The 20,166-nt window shown below is 41.9% G+C and overlaps 1 protein-coding gene across 3 annotated transcripts in view; it reads left to right on the top strand.

The window, feature by feature from the left end:
- enpp2 (ectonucleotide pyrophosphatase/phosphodiesterase 2) overlaps positions 1-20,166 on the top strand; it is a 97,054-nt gene that overhangs the window by 21,409 nt on the left and 55,479 nt on the right. For all 3 annotated transcript variants that reach the window (XM_055634611.1, XM_055634609.1, XM_055634610.1), the window contains 4 exons: positions 965-1,044; positions 2,292-2,411; positions 8,415-8,470; positions 8,865-8,930. In XM_055634611.1, coding sequence (XP_055490586.1) covers positions 965-1,044; positions 2,292-2,411; positions 8,415-8,470; positions 8,865-8,930 — 322 coding nt within the window. The remainder of the gene's footprint in view (positions 1-964; positions 1,045-2,291; positions 2,412-8,414; positions 8,471-8,864; positions 8,931-20,166) is intronic.

The following is a 20,166-nucleotide window of genomic DNA, read 5'->3' as shown; positions in this document are numbered from 1 at the left end:
CTGCTTTCATTTCAGGCCTCTCTTTTTTTAAATATTCGAGGGAAAGTGTTGTTTCATCTTTACAGATTCCTATTCAGTTTACCAAAGAGTCCATTTGTTTCCCATGAAAGTCGAAGAAAGTTTGAGTAGGAAGGCGTTAAAGCTGTATGTAAATGTTTTCTGTCCTTATTTTTCGTTCTGCTGCATTTACATTAATTAAACTACATTCACAAGTAATGTTAAACAAATCTTTGGTTTGAATCGGGGCCCTGTTCTCCGAAACCCTAAAAGAACATAAGTAGCTATTGAAGATAGTAGAACCCTCTGTCTCAACAGTGATAGCATGAAAACTTGTAGTTTTTTTTAATTGCTGTATAACATATTCCTTAACTGTGCCTATTTTAGGAGACCTATAAACAGCAGAATTGAAATAGGTTTTCAGCACAATGGGTTAGAACCTGACTAGGTGATGATGTAAATGGTTGAAATTGAATCGGCACAGTTTGACATGTCCCAATTTTGATATCTCTTGACCTCAAACAATGAAATACAAGGTAATACGGGAAAGAGGCGATCAGATTTGTGCATACAGTCAAGAACGACACTGATAAACCTATTAACATGCAGTTTGTTGCTTAAATTCATTCAGTTTTGGGACCGTTTTGTCTACTCTGCTATTATATGTGATTTCAACTATTGAAATGTTCAGGCTTTACATGGAAATGTTGCCGTGAAATGTAATGACTTCCAGATGCATATTTGATGTGATCCAAGGATGACAAATTCTGCAAGAACTTGAGTTGTTAAAGAAAATGAATCCAGATACACAATATTTACAGATGTAACAATTTTATGAAAGTTGATGTTTCTGAAGAATTGCATCACAATCTCAGTTGTATATTTTGTAGCTTTTAGAACTCCTCCTGGGTATTTCTTACCCACAAATCAGTATTGTATTTGATGACAAATGTTTCCTCTTAATTAGGATCTTGTGGGACTCACGCTCCCTACATGAGACCAGTTTATCCAACAAAAACCTTCCCCAATATGTATACTCTTGCTACAGTAAGTGTTACATTTTATATAACTAGCTGCTTTTGCTTCTTTCAATTTGATACAATGCCAATTTCTTTATCTCTTAGCAAATAAACTGATTTATGAACACTTGGCTTGCATTTAAACCAAATTACTTTTAATTTCTGCACTATTTTGTAATACAAACTTTCTTTTCACTGCTCATGAAGAAGTAATTATTTGTGATGGCCGTGCATTTGTGCATACTTCATATAATGAAACTTGGTCAACAAAAATAGGAACATATGTATATTTCTTAATGTGTGGCAATTTAGGCAGGATTTAGCAAGGCAGTAAATCTCAAGGCAGCAAACCGTGAAAGGAAAGTGAACTGTCCTAAATTTAAAAAAAAAATGCTGGTGACAAATTAACTTGCCTTCCATTTGATTACGAGTAGATCTGTTGTGTACTTCCAGCATTTTATGCTTTTTAAAAAATCTTTTTGCGTTAATTGCTATTATTCGCCACTCCTGAAAAATTGTGTATGAATTATTGGTGAAGATGGATTGGAATTGGTTGTGTCGACTTTTGTAATATCATTTCTGAAAATACTGCAGATTGCTGGCATTAAAGGGATTTTGCTGCAATCAATGTCGTAAGGAGGAATATTGTTGCAAGAAAACAAATAGCAACACATTTTTTTTAGAATACTGGTTTGGCATATTTCTTATAAATGACATTGACTAACAAGTTATGCATAAAGGCTTGGAAATAAGCCAACAAAGTTAAAATAAATCCTTTCTAATAATTGGATGACAAGCTTTATCCTTGTTTCCAGCTGTTTGTTGAGTACTGCTCTCACAAGCCTGATTTAAACTAATTTTAAGGATAAACAAGCCTTAATGTGCTGCAATAGTGGGGACCCTGTGTGCATCGGAAATGTATGTGATTCATTAATGGAAATAGTGTTTTGGTTAATGCTATGTCAATACCTCACTGCACTCTCACCCCATTTCTCACTTTTACAGAACATTCTGTAGTATAACTCCAGGTTTTGAAATAATTGAATGAGCAAACCATTTAAAGCTGAAATAAAAGGAAAAAGAAAACATGTTTTACCAAGCAAGCACAACTGCTAGTTTTCCTACCCTTTTCAGTACCTGGCTCAAATAGGCATCCAATTTTAAGTTGCTATGTATGGTTATTTGTTAAATGATTTATTGTGGCAAAGGTTGTGTAGATCCCGAGTATTAAAGACCGTGCCTGATCAATTTTCTTTGGGTTTTTTTTATACAAAGGGACTTTATCCTGAATCACATGGAATTGTTGGAAACTTAATGCATGACCCTGTGTTCGATGCCAACTTCAGCCTTCGAAATAGAGAAAAATTCAATCCTCGATGGTGGGGAGGACAACCAGTAAGTTCTAAGTCCTTTTCAGTTGAAACCTTGGCCGAAGAAAGTAGCACAGTATGTCTCCTATTTGGAGTCCATTTATCATCCAATGTTTTTATTAATGTTTCACAACATAATTAAGGAAAGGAAATGAAAAACTTCAAATACGTTAACTGATAAATAACATAAAGTGAATGTTTTTTTTGCATTGATTTATTCTGAAATAATGAATTCCTGGGTTTAAGTGGATGAACAAATGACACTTTTAATAACACGGGAGGCAATAATAATATCACAGTGGTAGCACTTAATCTGAACCAGTAGGCATTAGTTTTCACTGTTATCCAAGGGTTTCAGTGTGTAATCTCAGCTGACATATCAGTGCTGGGCTTTCTGAGGTGCTTTGCGGCATCCAGCACCCTCCATGCAAGAACAGACCATCACCTGCATAAGTGGGGGGTGGGGGGGGGACAGCCCTGTTTGCGACTACGGACATCCAGACCAGACCATCTCGCACAGCTCACTGAGGCTTTTTCCTGGGGGCATCAAAGCCATCCACCCAGTAACTGATGCTGCACTGGCCTGGATGTCTACCCTTGATCTACAACTTTAGGCTGTGCACGCCTTACGCAAGAAGATGAAGAGGCGCTTTCATTTGTTTTTAATTAATTAGTTTTAGAGAGACAGCATGAAAACAGGCCCTTCGGCCCACCAAGTTGACACCGTCCTGTGATAACCCATACACTAGCTCTAGGTGTCCTTGAGACTCTTGAAAGGTGCCCATAAATAAATAAATTATTATTATTATTATTATTATTATCCAACACGCTAGGGCCAATTTACAGAAGCCAATTTAAGGATTCAAACTCGGAGAATTTCGGTAGTAGCCATTCGTAGGTATTCGGGGCTATTTTTTTGTTTCACTCATGGACATTTTTCAACCTGCTGAAAAAACCCCGACTTACCTGATGCCCCGAGTACTTATGGCCGGCGTAACGAGCCGCTACGAAATATCTACGGATTCCTACGGACTCGCTACGGACATTCTCCGAGTTTGAATCAAGGGGAAAACTCGGGAGAATTTGTGAGTAACTCGGGAAAGTGGGACAGGGGCTTTACTTACAAACCTGCACGTCTTTGGAATGCGGGTGGAAACCAGCATTTTTTTTTCTCAAAAATGATTCATGATCATTTTACATCTCATCTGATGTATGACAAACATAACTTTCACCCATATTGCAGTTGAGCAAACATGGTTTAGAACAGGTAATTTCCGTATGTAATTTCGGAAATAATCACGATGAGATGAGATTTGCAATTCAGGAATTGATTCCTCAGTTCCAGGCAGTTTTTATTGAACCGTGATCCCGTGAGTTTCTTTGACCAGGAATACTTGCAGCAGTCATCTCGGGGCACTGGAAATATTCAACCAATGCTGTCTTCACAAAATCCTCTAAATCCACTGGAAGGATAAGAGAAGTGATGTCAGTGCATACTTCCAGGCCACCATCACCTTCACAGTAGTCTGTTCCCGCTCTGTCAACTCTGTTGACCAGGCCAGATCGTTGACATGCCTGATCCAAGACTCCTGAGACAGATGGTCTATTAGTTTAGTTTATTGTCACGTGTGCCAAGGTACAGTGAAAAGCTTTTGCTGCGCGCTAACCAGCCAGCGGAAAGACAACAATACACAATTACAATCAAGCTATTCGCAGGGTACAGATACATGATGAGGAAATGTGCAGGAATGAGCTGCAGATGCTGGTTTAGACCGAAGATACACACAAAAACCTGGAGTAACTCAGCGGGACAGGCAGCATCTCTGGAGAGAAGGAATAGGTGACGTTTTGGGTCGAGACCCTTCTTCAGACGTCTGAAACATCACCCATTCCTTGTCTCCAGAGATGCTGCCTGGCCCGCTGAGTCACTCCAGCTTTTTGTGTCTATCATAATTAGGGAATAATGTTTAGTGCAAGTTAAACCAGCAAAGTCCAATCTTTCCAAGTTGTGACATGACAAGAGATTAACACGGGGACCTAACACTACATACATAAACTGCTTACAGCGCCCCCTCAGAGGGGCTCAAAAATGCTAGGGAGAAGAAATAGGTTTTGAGTCGTGACTTAAAGGAGTCGATGGAGGGGGCAGTTCTGATGAGGAGCGGGATGCTATTCCACAGTCTAGGTGTTGCAGCCGCAAAAGTGCCGTCGCCCCTGAGCTTAAATCTAGACCGCAGGATAGTCAGTAGCCCCAAGTCATCCGACCTGAGGGACCTGGAGGTAGAAGGTCTGTGTTAAACAGTGGAAGGAGCGGAACCATCTCTCAAACTATCTGCCCTGTTGGCCCATCTTTGGAAGAGTCTGTTGTCCCCAAATTGTATTCATCATCCACCACAGTACTTACAATGCCAAGTCATGCTCAATCTTGAACCAACATGTAAGAAGACATTTAATTGGCAAGATTGATGCTGGTGGAATCGCCCTTTGCTACAGGCAGAAATGTATCTTCCATCCGCAGGAATTTAATTGTCCTCAGCAGTAGGTCCTTTCTCAGCAGTCCTTTCTTTCCAGAGCGAGCCCGCAAATGCATAAGCTGCATGATTTTGTAGAGTGGCTTTGATCCTAATGACGTTTAGGACAGCATTCAGAGATGGATGTTAGCATCCCAAGGACACACTGATGTCCATACTGGAGTTTTGAAAGAGTTGGCCATACATTTCATGGAATTATTCTTGTGGAATAAATGTACCCCGACCATTTACAAAAACGCGAGAGAGAGAAAACTGAGAGCTACTGACCTGATGGATTAATGTCAGTAGCAGCGGAAATGTTGAGATCAGTAATAAAAGATAAATTTGCAGAGCACCACAAAAGCATCATAAAACTGAGCAGAGTCGGCACAGGTTTATGAAAGGGGAAATGATGTCCGACTAATCTATTGGAACTATTTGATCTGACTCATAGAGCAGATACAGAGGAACCAGTGGATGTTGTGTGCTCTAGGTTATGGTCACTAGTGAGGGATAGGAGTCAGGGGTTCCCATAGATAACAAAAATGGCTTTTGATAATGATACTAGTTACCAAGGCACACTGTGGGAATCCATCCATCGATATCACATGCATGATGTGTGTTTCTGCTTATCAGAACTAGGTGAAATCTGCAAGCACTCCAGGATCTTGGGGAAAAGCTGCCACTCTACCCACTTCCTAGTATTCCTGAGCCCATCTCTGGACAGTGACTTAAGCCCCTGTCCCACTTAGACGCTATTTTCGGCAACTACAGGCAACAAGGCTGTGAGCACATGGTTGCGGGGAGATGACTGTATGGTTGTGAGTTGTCGTCTCAAGTCACCTAAAAAGTCGTAATGTTTTTCCGGTCGCCGCTGGATTTTGAAATGTTCAAAATTTTTCGCCGACTGTGGGCTTGACATAGCTCCTGTCGTAGGTTGTCGCCAGGATGATGCTGGTTGTCGCCAGGTGATGTGATTGTCGCTGGGTGCTGACTTTGGTGAATTCCACTGGCGACTACCTACGACAACCGGCGACAGGTTCCGGCCACTGAGTTGTCTTCAGTTGTCGCCAACAGGGTCGTTGCTTATCATAGCTTGTCGCGGGTGGACGCAGGTTGACTGGTTGTAGCCCTGTGGCCGTAGGTTGTCGTAGGTGTGGACATAGGTGGATGTCCTAATGGGTCTCCGGTTGACAGTAGCTTGCCGTAGCTTGACGTCGACAAGGTGGTAGGCTGTTGTAGCTTGTCATAGACATTGTCATGGGAGGGTCCAGTCGCTGGTTTTTCCGCAACCTGCTACGACTGTGAGAGTCGCCGACAGTCACTGAAAAAAATCGCCTAAGTGGGACAGGCCCTTTAACCCACATTCCCAGCAGCACAGTTGACTATCCATGCTTACTACATGCTCATGGATACAATGATCTTTGGAATGCAGGAGCATATATAATGAAAACGTATTGCATTTAGAAGTCTGTTAATAAGGTCCCACACAAGGTTGGTCATTAAGTGTGGATCTTAATCAAATCTTATGTTCTAGTGAGTTAGGAGTGAGAGTCGCAAGGCAAAGGAAGAAGAATCAAGAAAAATAACTGTCGAAATCGGAGAGAGAGGTTGTTTGGGAGGAGCAAGGGGCATTCAGAATGGGAACAGGTGGTTGAGAGGGGCAGGCCGTGGTCAGAAGGGACCGGATTACTCAAGGGAAAATAGTTGAGTGTGAGATGAAGGGTGAGTTGCAGAAAAAGAGAAAAAGAGAAAAGGAAAATCAATAGAAATGGAAAAGTGTGATTAACGTTTAGAGTGTAAAACTATCTTGGGTGATGGGTATTGGGCAGGAAAATGTCAAAACTGAGAACATGATGGTAACGATTTCACTGAGAGGCAGAGCCAGCCTGGAGGCAGGGTGGTTACCTCCTGTTGCCATCTCTGACAGCGACTGCCACCTCCCGGCTGATCGCTACCAAGTCAGAAGTATAGAAAAACTACGTAGCTCTATCAGCAGACCAGGAATAGGTAGCGTTTCAGGTTGAGATCCTTCTACAGACTGAGAGTCGGGGAAAAGCGAAACGAGAGATATTGACTGATATAGAGAGATATAGGGGACATTAAATTTTTTGCACTTTTTCAAGTTAATGAAAGATATGCAGAAAAGTAACGATGATAAAGGAAACAGCCCCTTATTAGCTGCAGGCTAGGTGGAAACTATATTAGCACGTTCCCTCGCAGAATAGATGTCCCTCCCATCGATTTAGTAAAATAACTAGATTTCAATCTTAAATATAGGATGGAAAGTGTTCACGTACAGTATTCACCCCCATCAGCAGACTCCTGTACATTGACTCCGTCAAAGGCATATTTACTTTCCACCAGGATGCACACTGGCATTGCAAGGGAATTGAATGGAATAAAATTCCAGCACATCCTAAAATGCCTGGTGATTGCCATTACATGGTTACTGGTAGAGAGTTAAGAGACAAATCTCTCTCATGAAATTTTACTCCAAAATGATCACACTTTGATGAGAAAAATAAAGGGAAGCCAGTTTAACATCACATTGATGTTAACATATAATGAGCATTTAATGGCACTGGGCGTGTACTCTGGGCAGAACAATGTTGCACCATGTCTGTTCTGAGTGTGTGATGCAAATTATTACATAATCTTCAATTGATAACCGGGGCTTGTAATGAAGAATTAGGTTGACTGAAAAGATATGTGATCAGATGCCATTTTGGTCAGCCTTTTGGGGCAGGTGGTTGCCTTTCGAGGCTTCCTTAAAAGGACAGGAGCAGTAGACAGAAGGGGCCTCTAAAGTTTCTCTGAAGTTGTGTATCGGAGGCACAGACATGTAAAGAAATTGCTTCATCATAAAGCTAGAACATCCTACCTTTGCCATGTGGACCATGTAACCAGCACACATAGGGGACCCACCACCATGGATGACATCCGCTGATTTCCCCAGCTGCCAAGAATGAATAATATTCATTCTCTGGAGCGCAGAAGGTTAAGGGGGGGACTTGATAGAGGTCTTTAAAATGATGAGAGGGATAGACAGAGTTGATGTGGACAAGCTTTTCCCTTTGAGAATAGGGAAGATTCAAACAAGAGGACATGACTTCAGAATTAAGGGACAGAAGTTTAGGGGTAATATGAGGGGGAACTTCTTTACTCAGAGAGTGGTAGCGGTGTGGAATGAGCTTCCAGTGGAAGTGGTGGAGGCAGGTTCATTGGTATCATTTAAAAATAAATTGGATAGGCATATGGATGAGAAGGGAATGGAGGGTTATGGTATGAGTGCAGGCAGGTGGGACTAAGGGGGAAAAAAAAAGTTGTTCGGCACGGACTTGTAGGGCCGAGATGGCCTGTTTCCGTGCTGTAATTGTTATATGGTTATATGGTTAAATATAGCTTCTGCAATGCAAGGGAAAGCCAACTTTTCACTTCCCCTGGTATTTACCTGTACACCATTTTACATTGTACTTGTACCGTGACAACTGATTTCCTTTCCTGTGTCTTGTTAGATCTGGGTAACAACTGTCAACCAAGCAGTAAAAGCGGGCACGTTTTTCTGGCCTGTGTAAGTAAAACATTTTATTTATTTTCCTTTGACATTCTCTTTATTGATGTGCCAAGATGTGGCTTTAAACAGCATCAGCAAAAATATATGTACAGTTTGAAATCTCTTTGCACGTGTAATTTGGTCCATTTCGTGGAATTTTTGTAATTGGTGCTAGCCTGTTACTGGTTCTTTAACCCTCTCTAACTTGTGTGCTACGCATTTTCCTGCATTAGCTATTTGCCCTGATTTCACATCACTTTCTCATTTGTGATTGCTTATGTGAGTGCATAAAGAAGGCTATTCAGTAACAAGTTTTATGCCTGTTTTACAAATCAAAACCTAACAACTTGATATTTTAATGGATTTATGTGTATTGATTGGTCTTGGATAAGTGTTTATTTTCTGATTACAGTGTCATTCCTCATGAACAGCGAGTCTTTACAATACTTCAGTGGCTGAACTTGCCAGACAATGAAAGGTACTTTTATTTTCATAGATCGTAGATAGATAACAATCTCTTCGAACATTAAAAAAAAATATTGCTGCAAATCATCTGTGGCCAGGATTTGTTTATATTTTGGTATATAAAAAAAATGAGCCTTAAAAAAATGCTGTAGGAATTTTATTATTTAATCCCTTTTTCCAATCTTTTCAGTCCAATCGTTTAGGGGTGGCCAATGGTCTACATGGTTATAGCTTTGCATTTTTCACACACTTCCTTATTTGCCTTCATGTCTCTTTCTCAAAAGTTAATAAGATGTGTATTTGATAAGTTTGTACTTTTAAGCACCATGATAGTAATCTGGAAATTACAGTTTAACATCAGTCTTGGGGAAGTTTATAGACCTGATAACCTGGGGAAAATTAATAGTCAGTTGGATTAATGTTGAAGAACCAGCACATATTATTATGGGGATGCTTCATGCCCTCTTATCTTGGTTGAATTCATTGATGATATTACCCAGACAGGTTGTAGCAGGGTGGACAGACAAATTATAGATTTTCAAAATCTGTAATTTTCAAAATTTATAATAGCAAAAAATAAACAAAATGAGTTCAGAAACAGAAAAGAGGGTAAATTGTTTTTTCTTCAACTGGAAGCAAATATATAGACTTACCCCTGGAAGATAAATTTCTCAATCTTATTGGGTGAAAAGGCTAATTGGGTGAAAAATATAAAATAATAATTATGTGTAATGTTGGCTGCTCCAAAATGATTGGACTGAAGAGATGGGCAAAGGGAATAAGATAGTAGAATTCCTATTGAATGCTTAAGGTTCTTAGTTTCCGAGCAATAGTGATCATAATGAAATAAGGCTTCTGATGATAATAACAAAAGACATAAGTGCAATAATGACTGAGTCAATAGACTTACGTAAAGCTAATTTGGAAAGGCTGAGAGATAAAATAGGCAGCAGTATTGACAGCAATAATGGGGAAACTATTCGGACAGTGCTCAACAAAGTGGGAAATCTAATCCTTCACTAAAGTTAAAGGGCAAATTAAACATGAGAGCCCATGGATGAAAAAGCCATGCTGGAACATTTGATGCATGAATAGAGGAAGATGTTTATATGCAGCAGAAGGGGCCATGATAAGAAAGAGGGGATGAAGAGAAAAGTTTAAAAAAAAAAGATTAGGAACACTTTGGAGGAACTATGAAATTAAATTGTTAAAAATCGTAAAAGGGGTTGCAGACCCATCCTTAAAAAAAGAAGGTTATGTTAGGAATAGGGTCTTTAGGGGAAACTATAGATTATGACTGAAATATTAAAACATTTTGGTATTTACTGGGAAGATATGAAGACATGAATTAGGAGTGGGCCACTTGGTTATTTGCACATAGAATCAGAAGATGAAAAATGAAATCAGGATCAATACGTAATTATGATATGACTGTGGGATGGAGTATATATGCCAATCACTGGATATTGTTCCACAGGATAGCAAAGCAAAGTATCTATACATAACTAAAGCTCTGATCTTGTCATCTTCCGGTTTGCACAGTCTTTATATTTGCGGTAAAACAGTATGTGATAACGCTACGTTTTTTTGCCAGCGCACTCACTGTTCTCCTCTGCCTGGAGTGCACCAAGTTTCGTTACGATCGGGGGGCTAATGTAAAAGTGAGCGAGGTTTAAAAATCGCGCGTGCGCAGATCGATCTCCTCTCCTGCCAATCGGTGGCGCCTGGATTGGCCTTTTCTCCTGTCACTCTGCGCGATGGTCCGCCCCTTCCTGTGCCATCGCATCTTTACTGGAGCTGAGGGAGGCTCTGGATGGCCGGCTCTTGATGGCCTTGTCTCCAACCAGCCACAATTTTCGGAGGGACTGGAAGCAGCCCAGCCCAATCCAATCTAGCCCAGCCCAGTCCAGCCCGGCGTGGAGACAGAGATGTCGCCAGACGGAAAATGGAGACTCTGATCCCGGTGGAGGAGACCGTCCAGCAACCAGCGCCCTCTGTGAGTCCTCAGCACACTGTCAGCTACAGCCCCTTCCACTCTGGTCCCCCTCGCTGGCTCCTGCCCCCCCCTTTGCCATCTTTTCTCCGAGCTCTCTCCCCCCAACCCACCCCACACACCCCCCACCCGCCACAAACATTCCCCCCCCTCCCCTACACCACAACCCGCAACCCTCCACCCCCACCTCTCCGGCTCCACAATGCTCGCAGCCCCACCCCCACAACCCATCCACCCCTCCCCCGGCCCCCACATCCCTCCCTCACGCCCCCCACACCCCCCCCCCCCCCCCCCCCCCCCCAACCCCCCCCCCCCCCGCCCACAGACCCCTTCCTCCCACATATCCCCCGCACACCCCCTCCTCCCACCCACCCACACACCCCTCCCCCTTCTGGCTCCACAATGCTCGCTGCCCTGCCCCCACAACCCACCCAGCAGAAATTTGAGGTGTTGTCTATTTTGGGATTGGCTGCACAGACAATGCAGGAATCAATGAGGAAAGATTGCAGAAGGTGCAAATGAAGCACCAATGCCAGCATGGGCTTGTTGGGCAGAATAGCCTTTTTCTGTGTTGCATACACTATGCAATCTTTTGTAAAGTTTGCTTGGGTTTTGATGCTGCCTGACCCACTGAGTTACTCCAGCACTTTGTGTCATTTTGTGTAAACCAGCATCTGCAGTTCCTTGTTTCTTTTGCAAGGGAAAGATGAGGATCAGATATAGAGGTCATCTGCCTCCTGCTCTTTGACATGGGCCAGATTTCTCCAGTTGATGATTATTTATCTGTAGATTCGGCTCCATTTCTAGGTTCAGGCTAACAGTCCAAGCTTGGACATCTGGCTAGTTTCAGGTTGTGGCCAAGAGCGCTAATGATGGTTCACATCTCTTGTAGTATTTTAACTCTTCTGAACTGACACAATACCTAGATAGTGATAATGGTGGCTGCTGGATGCCATAATAGATTGACGGATGGAGCAAAGTGGCTAAATAGCAGCAGGGCATCTCGGTCCTGGCAGTTCATGGTAATGCTGGTTCTTATGGCTATCTTCTCGAGTTGGGATAAGCAAAGGACAGCTCTAAGTTGTCTGTCCACACTTGCCCATTGTGCACCAACCTATCTATCATATTCAAAAGAGATAGCTGAGTGGGCCCTGTCAACCATAATTCTAATTGATTCATCCCATTAGTGAAATAATTGCCAACAGACAATCTTCAAATATGACCTCCTGCCAGTATAGGTAATAGATTATTATCCAATTATGTTTTATATTTGTATTGGACACAAACTTGTTGAGGATGCATTTATGCAACAATCCAAGATAAGGACCATTCTAAATCATGAACTGGGTCTTTTCTGCACCTGTTTGTTTCAAGGTGTCACTTATTTTCATTTGTGTTTCAGCCTCTAGAACAATTCTTATTTTCCCAGAGAAATGTGGCCTGGATTTTCATTATGATCCATGAGCTGCCTTTCCAGAGTTTTCCTGCAAGTTGAAGCTCTTGATTAAAATGCTATTGTATTCCTTGCCTCTGTTCCTGAACAATGTCCCAGTCACTATTGTAAGGGTGTACATGCAATAAGTGAATTCACTTTACACATTTTGACTATAATCTTTGTAATTAGTTCTTGTTCTAATTTCCACTGTTTGAAGTTATGGTGTTAACATTCCAATATTTGCTGCATGTGGGGTGGTGAATATGTGATCTACGAGCAAAAACTATAAACTTGGATTACAAGGGCCAGAGGAGAGATTTGCATTCACCTTGCATCTTCCTTGGAGGGTGTGACAAAGATTATAATGGGGAATAAGGAAACGGCAGAGACATTCAACAAATATTTTGTCTGTCTTCATAGTTGAAAACACAAAGACATTTGCTGAAATTTATTTGAAACCATGGGTCCAATTGGAGTTAAGAATTTAATAATTAATACTTTCAATATCAATAATCAATTCCGTAATTATTAATTAAGGGATTCTATCCCAGATTATTAAGAGGCAAGATATGAAAATACTGGGGCCTTGACGGAGATCTTTGTAACCCCTTTATCCAAAGGTGGGGTCCCAGAGGACTGAGGATTAGTCAATGTTGTTTCTCTGTTAAAGAAGGGCAGTAGCGACTCGGAAGTTGATGTGTCAGGTCACATGTAGATAAATTATTGGAGAAGATTCTTAAGGATAGGAACTACTTGCATTGAGTTTTTTGAGGAGGTGAGGAAGGTGCTAATGAAGGTAAAGCAGTGGATGTTTAAACATGTACTTTAGTAAAGCTTGCAACAAGGTCCTTTTTGGTAGGCTGATCCAGACGATTGATGTACATTGGATCCATGAAGATTTGATACTGGTTTAGCTAGGGGTGACAGGAAACTAGTGGAGGAATGTTATTCTGACTGCAGGTCTGTGACCAGTGATGTTCTGCACAAATCAGTGCTGGGACCTCTGTGATTTATACAAATGATTTGGATACAAATGTAGCTGGCCTGATTAGTCAGCTTGTGTATGACACAAACATTTGTGGAGTTGTGGATTATAGTATTAGCTGCAAGCGGACAAATTTGGATTCTTTTCTCTGGAGTGTAGAGATTGAGGGGTTGTAAATGGCCAATGCAAGAGGACATAGCATTGAAGATGTAGCCATGGGAACTTGCGTAGGCCCCAGCTATGCCTGCCTTTATGTTGGCTACATTGGACGGTCCTTGTTCCAAATATACATTGGCGTCATCTCCCAACTCTTTCTCCACTACATCAACAAGTCCATCGGGGCTGTGTCCTGCATCTCTGCAGAACTCATTGATTTCATTATCACCACCACTAACTTCCACCCTGCCCTCAAATTCACTTGGACCATCTCTGACATCTCTCTTCCCTTTCTTGATCTCTCTGCCTCCATCACAGGCCAGACTTTCAACTGACGTCTACTACAAACCCACTGCCTCGCCTAGTTAACTGACCTACACCTCCTCCCACCCTGCCTCTTGCAAAGATGCAATCCCCTATTCTCAATTTCTCCATTTCTGCCATATCTGCTCCCAGCATGAGGCTTTACACTCTTGGACATCTGAGATGTCCTCTTTCTTCAGTAAAGGTGGATTCCCTCATGCAGTCGTAGATGGATTCCTCACCCATTCACCCATGTCTGCTATGTGTCCCGTAGTTCTGGTTTCTCTTCCTCTCTCCCCAGATGGAACAAGGATAGAGTTTCCCTGATCCTTAATTTTCACCCTACCAGCCTCTGTATCTAACGGTACCCGGACGGGGCGTGGAAGGACGAGAAACCGAAGCAAAGAAGCCGAATGGAAACGCAGTCAAAACGCCAAATAACCAAAAGTATACAAAGCCGAAACGCCAACGAACCGAAAGAGCAGGACGCCTAAAAGCCAACTAACCAAAAGGCTGCGTCACCTAAAAGCAAACTCACCGAATGGCCGCTCTGTCTAAACGCTACCTAACCGAAAGGCTGCTTCACCTACAAGCCAACTAACCGAATGCCGCTTTGATGAAAAGTCAAACAACAGACGTGATGTCGCCGGGGGGCGGTAATTGTCAGCGATTGTTCCAGATCTCCGCGTCCATCGCATCATTGGCCGGTGGAGACGGGAGGGTGGGGGTCTTTTCCCACACAAGCCATTATTTTACTTTTCGGCAAAGCAGCATTCAGTTAGTTGTAGGCGACGCAACCTTTCGGTTAGGTGGCGTTTCGGCAGAGCGGCCATTCGGCGAGTGCTTTTAGACAACGCAGCCTTTCGGTCAGTTGGCTTTTCGGCGTCCTGTCCTTTCGGTCCATTAGTGTTTCGGCTTCGTATGCTTTCTGTTATTTGCCGTTTCGGCCTGGTTTCCATTCGGCTTTTTGGCTTCGACTTCTTTGCTTCGGCTTCTTGTCCTTCGACACCACGTCTGCACACGGTATCTAACATATCATTCTCTGCCATTCCTATTCATGTACCTAGCCAAATGTCTTTTAAATGGTATCTGCCACAACCATTTCCTCTGGCAGCTCATTCCATATTTCCAGAGGTACCAGCCTCTGTGCAAATAAAGCTGCCCCTTGGGTTTCTGTTAAATCAATCCTCTCTCACCTTATACCTATACATTCTAGGGCTTGATTCTCCAACCATAGGAAAATGCCTGTGAGCACTGACCCCACAAATGCCAACCATGATATAGTGTTTACAATATTTGATGTGCTTTCTACAATTAATAGTAAAAACTTAGGTAGATCTGTGGCTTTATTTCAAGGATTATAATCTGGGAAATATGGATGTGGCTCACACAGTCCAAAGAAAAAAACAAACAAATAGTTTACAAATGGGAAGAAACAGTAATTCTTGGCAGGGGGAAAGATCTGAGTGTGCCTGTGTACACAATGCATGCAGTTATAATCACCAAGTAGGAAGGCAAATGTCATGTTGAACTTGACGTAATGTAACACTGAATGCAACAATCGTGGTGTGAAAGAGGAAATAAATGGTGCTGCAAATGTACAAGACTGTGATGAGATTGAAACAATGTACAGATTTGGGCTGTATGTCAAATGATTGAAGTAACTTGGAGAGAGTGCAACATAAATTACGTATGGTTGACACCTCTTACGCACTTGATTGAATGGCGGAGCTGACTTGATGGGCCAAATGGCCAAATTCTGCTCCTATCACTTATGACCGCATAACTTTGTGCAACATGGACTTTCTGGAAGTGTAGAAGAATGTGAGTTCTGAGTTCATTCAGGTCCGTGTTCATTGAAGCTGTTAACATTGTGAGAGGGATTGATAACAGAAGAATATTTCCACCAAATTTATTTAGAAACATATTGTCAAGTTTTCTCAGCTTTTGATCTTTATTTTTATTTCCCTTCCAATGCACAACACTGTACCATTTTAAATATTGCATTCTTCAATGAGGTTACCATGTTCACTGGCTAGTGATTTCACGCTGTGGTTTCTGTGGTGTGCTGCCTTCTCCCCTGCATGTTCATGTCGTGACGTGAGAACATTGCAAGAATTGTGGATAAATGTGAGGTTATCCATTTTGGTGGCAAAAACAGGAAAGCAGACTATTATCTAAATGGTGGCCGATTGGGAAAGGGGGAGATGCAGCGAGACCTGGGTGTCATGGTACACCAGTCATTGAAGGTAGGCATGCAGGTGCAGCAGGCAGTAAAGCAAGCGAATGGTTATGTTAGCTTTCATTGCAAAAGGATTTGAGTATAGGAGCAGAAGGGTTCTACTGCAGTTGTTGTACAGGGTCTTGGTGAGACCACACTTGAATTATGACGTACAGTTTTGGTCTCCAAATTTGAGGAAGGACATTATTGCCATAGGGTGAGTGCAGAGAAGGTTCACCAGACTGATTCCTGGGATGTCAGGACTGTCTTATGAAGAAAGATGGATAGACTTGGTTTATACTCTCTAGAATTTAGAAGATTGAGAGGGGATCTTATAGAAACTTACAAAATTCTTAAGGGGGTTGGACAGGCTAGATGCAGGAAGATTGTTCCCGATGTTAGGGAAGTCCAGGACAAGGGGTCACAGCTTAAGGATAAGGGAAAAATCCTTTAAAACCGAGATGAGAAGAACGTTTTTCACACAGAGAGTGGTGAATCTCTGGAACTCTCTGCCACAGAGGGTAGTTGAGGCCAGTTCATTGGCTATATTTAAGAGGGAGTTAGATGTGGTCCTTTGTGGCTAAGGGGATCAGGGAGTATGGAGAGAAGGCAGGTACGGGATACTGAGTTGGATGATCAGCCATGATCATATTGAATGGCGGTGCAGGCTCGAAGGGCCGAATGGCCTACTCCTGCACCTAATTTCTATGTTTCTATGTTTCTAAGAAGCTGGGTAGCCGGGTGATACTGAGGGAAGGGGAGTGTTGCAGAAACAAACACAAAAGAGATTTAAAACAGAAAAGGGAAGTGAAGTCTTCCTGGCTTAGGGAATGATTGGAAAATGTCATAAGAAAATGAAAAAAATGATCCAAGCATGTGCAGGAGTATCTCTCCTGCGAGCAAAGTGCTAAGTTTGTTTTATGTTTGAACATTATTGTGCAGTGGGAATGGAGACACCGAAAATGCACAACATCCAAGAATGCCATCTTTACCAGAGGTGAGGCTTTGAGGATGGGTGCACGTAACACTGAATGCAACAATTATATTCTGGAATAAAGGGAAAAGGGAGTGTGAGGGCGAGGACAGAAGCAAAACTCTTTTGTGTATGGAGGAATCGAAACGTGAAGAAGGAAGAAGTGTTTTTTTTAATGTTGCATGTGAGTTAGAGGGGGCCTTGTACTGTTGCAGCAGACTGACCACCTGAAGTTCTTGTGCTGAGGAAAGGAAAGACAGCTGCTGCAAATGTGAGACTTTGCAAAGCAATTATTTTAATGACCTTTCCTCCTGCTGAACAGATTTGTTTGATTCAACTGGGATTGTTTTTTTAGTGTTACATTTTCTAGTTTTGAAAATGAAAATGAAATGAGAGAGCAATAAATCAGGCTTCTGTACACCCATACTCCATACACGCGGTCTGCCATATAACATGGACAGTGCCATTGCGGTGTTTTTAATGGGGTTGTAAAAGTAATCTCTGAAGAATTTATATAAAACTAAAGGGCCTGTCCCACTTGGGCGACCTAATCCGCAAGTACTGGTGAGTTTGCCCTCGACTCATACTCGCAGCATGGTCGCCACAAGGTCGTAGGAGGTCTTTGTAACTGTCCTTCATGCTCGAGAGTGGTCTCTGCCTACTCAAGGCCTCAGCTAGGTCGCGGCATTTTTTTCAATATGTTAAAAAATGCCTGCATATAAAAAAAGGTCGTCATGCAAAAAAAATCAATACTTTTTACTCGTAGGCTTAGTCGTAGTAGGTCGTAGCAGGTCGGCATGTTAGTCGTACGTAATCGAGGGTAGTCGAGGGTAGCCGTAGATAGTCTTCATCACAGTTGAAGGGAGGTCGATGGAGATCGAAGGTGGTCGTCTTCACTCTCCACTATTCGGTGTCCAATTTTCCCAAAGTTAGTAGTAGCTAGTCGAAGCTAGTCTTCAGCATAGTCGAAGGAGGTCGAAGGAGGTCTTCTACATAGTTGAAGGAGGTCTTCAACATGTCATTTTTTTAAACTCTTCTAATCTCACCAATTAGGTCGCCCAAGTGGGACAGCCGCTTAACACTTATTTTTAATCCAGGGGTCCACAGATCAACAAAAAGTCAGGGCTGATTTTATCATCCAAAGTGAGCAAATTTAAAATAATATGTTTCCTTTATATGGCCGCACCTTCTTTCACATTCATAATGCAGACTGAAAACAATGATTACAATATCCAATGGTTGCAGGTAAAAAGAGCGACTAAAAGTATTACAAAATACGTTTAGATGATTTTAAATAATTAGTCAGAGAGAAGAATGATTTGAAGAGAAATTTATTTAATGGCAGTATTTCAGAATGCTTTGTTGTGGAGTATTTGAGGTTGACAACATTGCATCTTTTAAGTTAAAAATACTGGTATATATGAGAGGTCATAACAGTCAGATTAATTTGCACTTCAAAGAGTTTGCATGGATGCATTAGATAATTACCGCTTTTTGACCTGCAAAATCATTTTGGTTTTGTTGTTGTACCTTGAGCTCTCCATAACCAACTTTTGAAGTTACCGTTCGTTTTGTGATCATCCTAATGGTCAACCTCTTGTTCTCATAAAGTGGGAATATTGGTGTTATGGTCTCCGTCACCAATGTTGGTTTAATAAACAATGCCAGTGTTAGCGTAATGGAGACTGGACATTGAAGGTGATGTTGGTCTCATGAATGCAGCAGGCTCGGCAATGCAGGTTAGCTGTAAAAATACTCAAAGTGTAATTCTGCGCTGTCCTGACTGCCCAGGCTTGTTCAAGCCACACAGGAAGGTACATTATGGCGAAAGATAATGCCACATCCCACAACCAGTACAAGTATATTATGTTATTTTGCCCCTTACCAGAATCCAACCTTTTATTCAATTCTATGACTTCTATGGCACCAAAATATAATTTGTGAACACACTTTCTAAATACTCCATAAGTTGAAAGGTTTCAAGAGTTTATTTCTTTAACAGCCACAGGGACTAGTACAGCTTCCATAGTATACTTCACATATAGATTGGGATCAGATATCAGGGGAGATCCAGTATGTGACTTTGTTTGAATGTTCCTCTATGTTCTCTATATAACACATTGAGGGTCTTTGGTGAATTATTTAAATGCATCCACATTTGAAATAATATATCTTAATTTAGAAAATGATTTGCATTCTTAATTAAGATACACTTTGATGTTTTGCATGATCCGAAGTTGATTTAACCTGGAATAAATCATTAAATTAAACTGGACAGCCTGGTCACAATCCACATCAGTGCACTTTTCCCACTGGTTATGCCTGGCACAATTCCACCCATGTCCACATCTCTCAGAGCTCAAGCACAATATCATGATAAAATCGGCCAAAATGTCAGCATGGCTTTATGAAGGGGACAAATTTGCTGGAATTCTTTGAAGAAATAAATAACAGGGCAAACAAAGAGTCAGTAGATGTTGTATGCCTAGATTTTCAGAAAGCCTTTGATCAGGTACCCCATTGGGAGGCTGTTAAGTATCAAAGGGCATGGATAGCAGGTTGGTTGGAGTTCTGTAGGGCTCGGTGCTGGGGCTGCTGCTTTTCACGTTGTATATTAATGAGGGGATTGAAGGCTTTGTGGCCAACTTTGCCGATGCTACGGTAATAGGTGGAGGGGCAGGTAGTGTAGAGAAAGCAGGGACTCTGTAGAAGGACTTGGACAAGTTGGGAGAGTGGGCAGAGAAGTGGCAGATGGAATATAGCGTAGCAAAGTGTGGTGTCATGTATTTTGGTTGTAGGAATAGAGATATAGACTATTTTCTAAATGGGGAGAAAATCCAGAAATCGGAGGCGCAAAGGGACTTGGGAATGTTGGTGCAGGATTCCCAAAAGTTAATCTGCAAGTCGAATTGGTAGTAAAGAAAGCGAACGCAATGCTCGCGTTTATTTTGAGAGGGCTTATATAAAAAAACAGGGATGTAATGCTGAGGCTCTTTAAGGCGCTGGTAAGCCCGCATTTGGAATATTGTGAGGAAGGATACGCCTCTTCTGGAGAGGGTCCAGAGGAGGTTTATAAAAATGATCCTGAGAATTAGTCGGTTAACATATGATAAGCGTTTAATGGCATTGAACTTATATCTGCTGGAATTTAGAAGAACGAGGGGGGATCGCATTGAAACGTAG

This window comes from Leucoraja erinacea, chromosome 4, assembly GCF_028641065.1.
Source record: "Leucoraja erinacea ecotype New England chromosome 4, Leri_hhj_1, whole genome shotgun sequence".
Taxonomy (NCBI): Eukaryota; Metazoa; Chordata; class Chondrichthyes; order Rajiformes; family Rajidae; genus Leucoraja; species Leucoraja erinaceus.
This window is presented reverse-complemented; position numbering and strand designations above follow the sequence as displayed.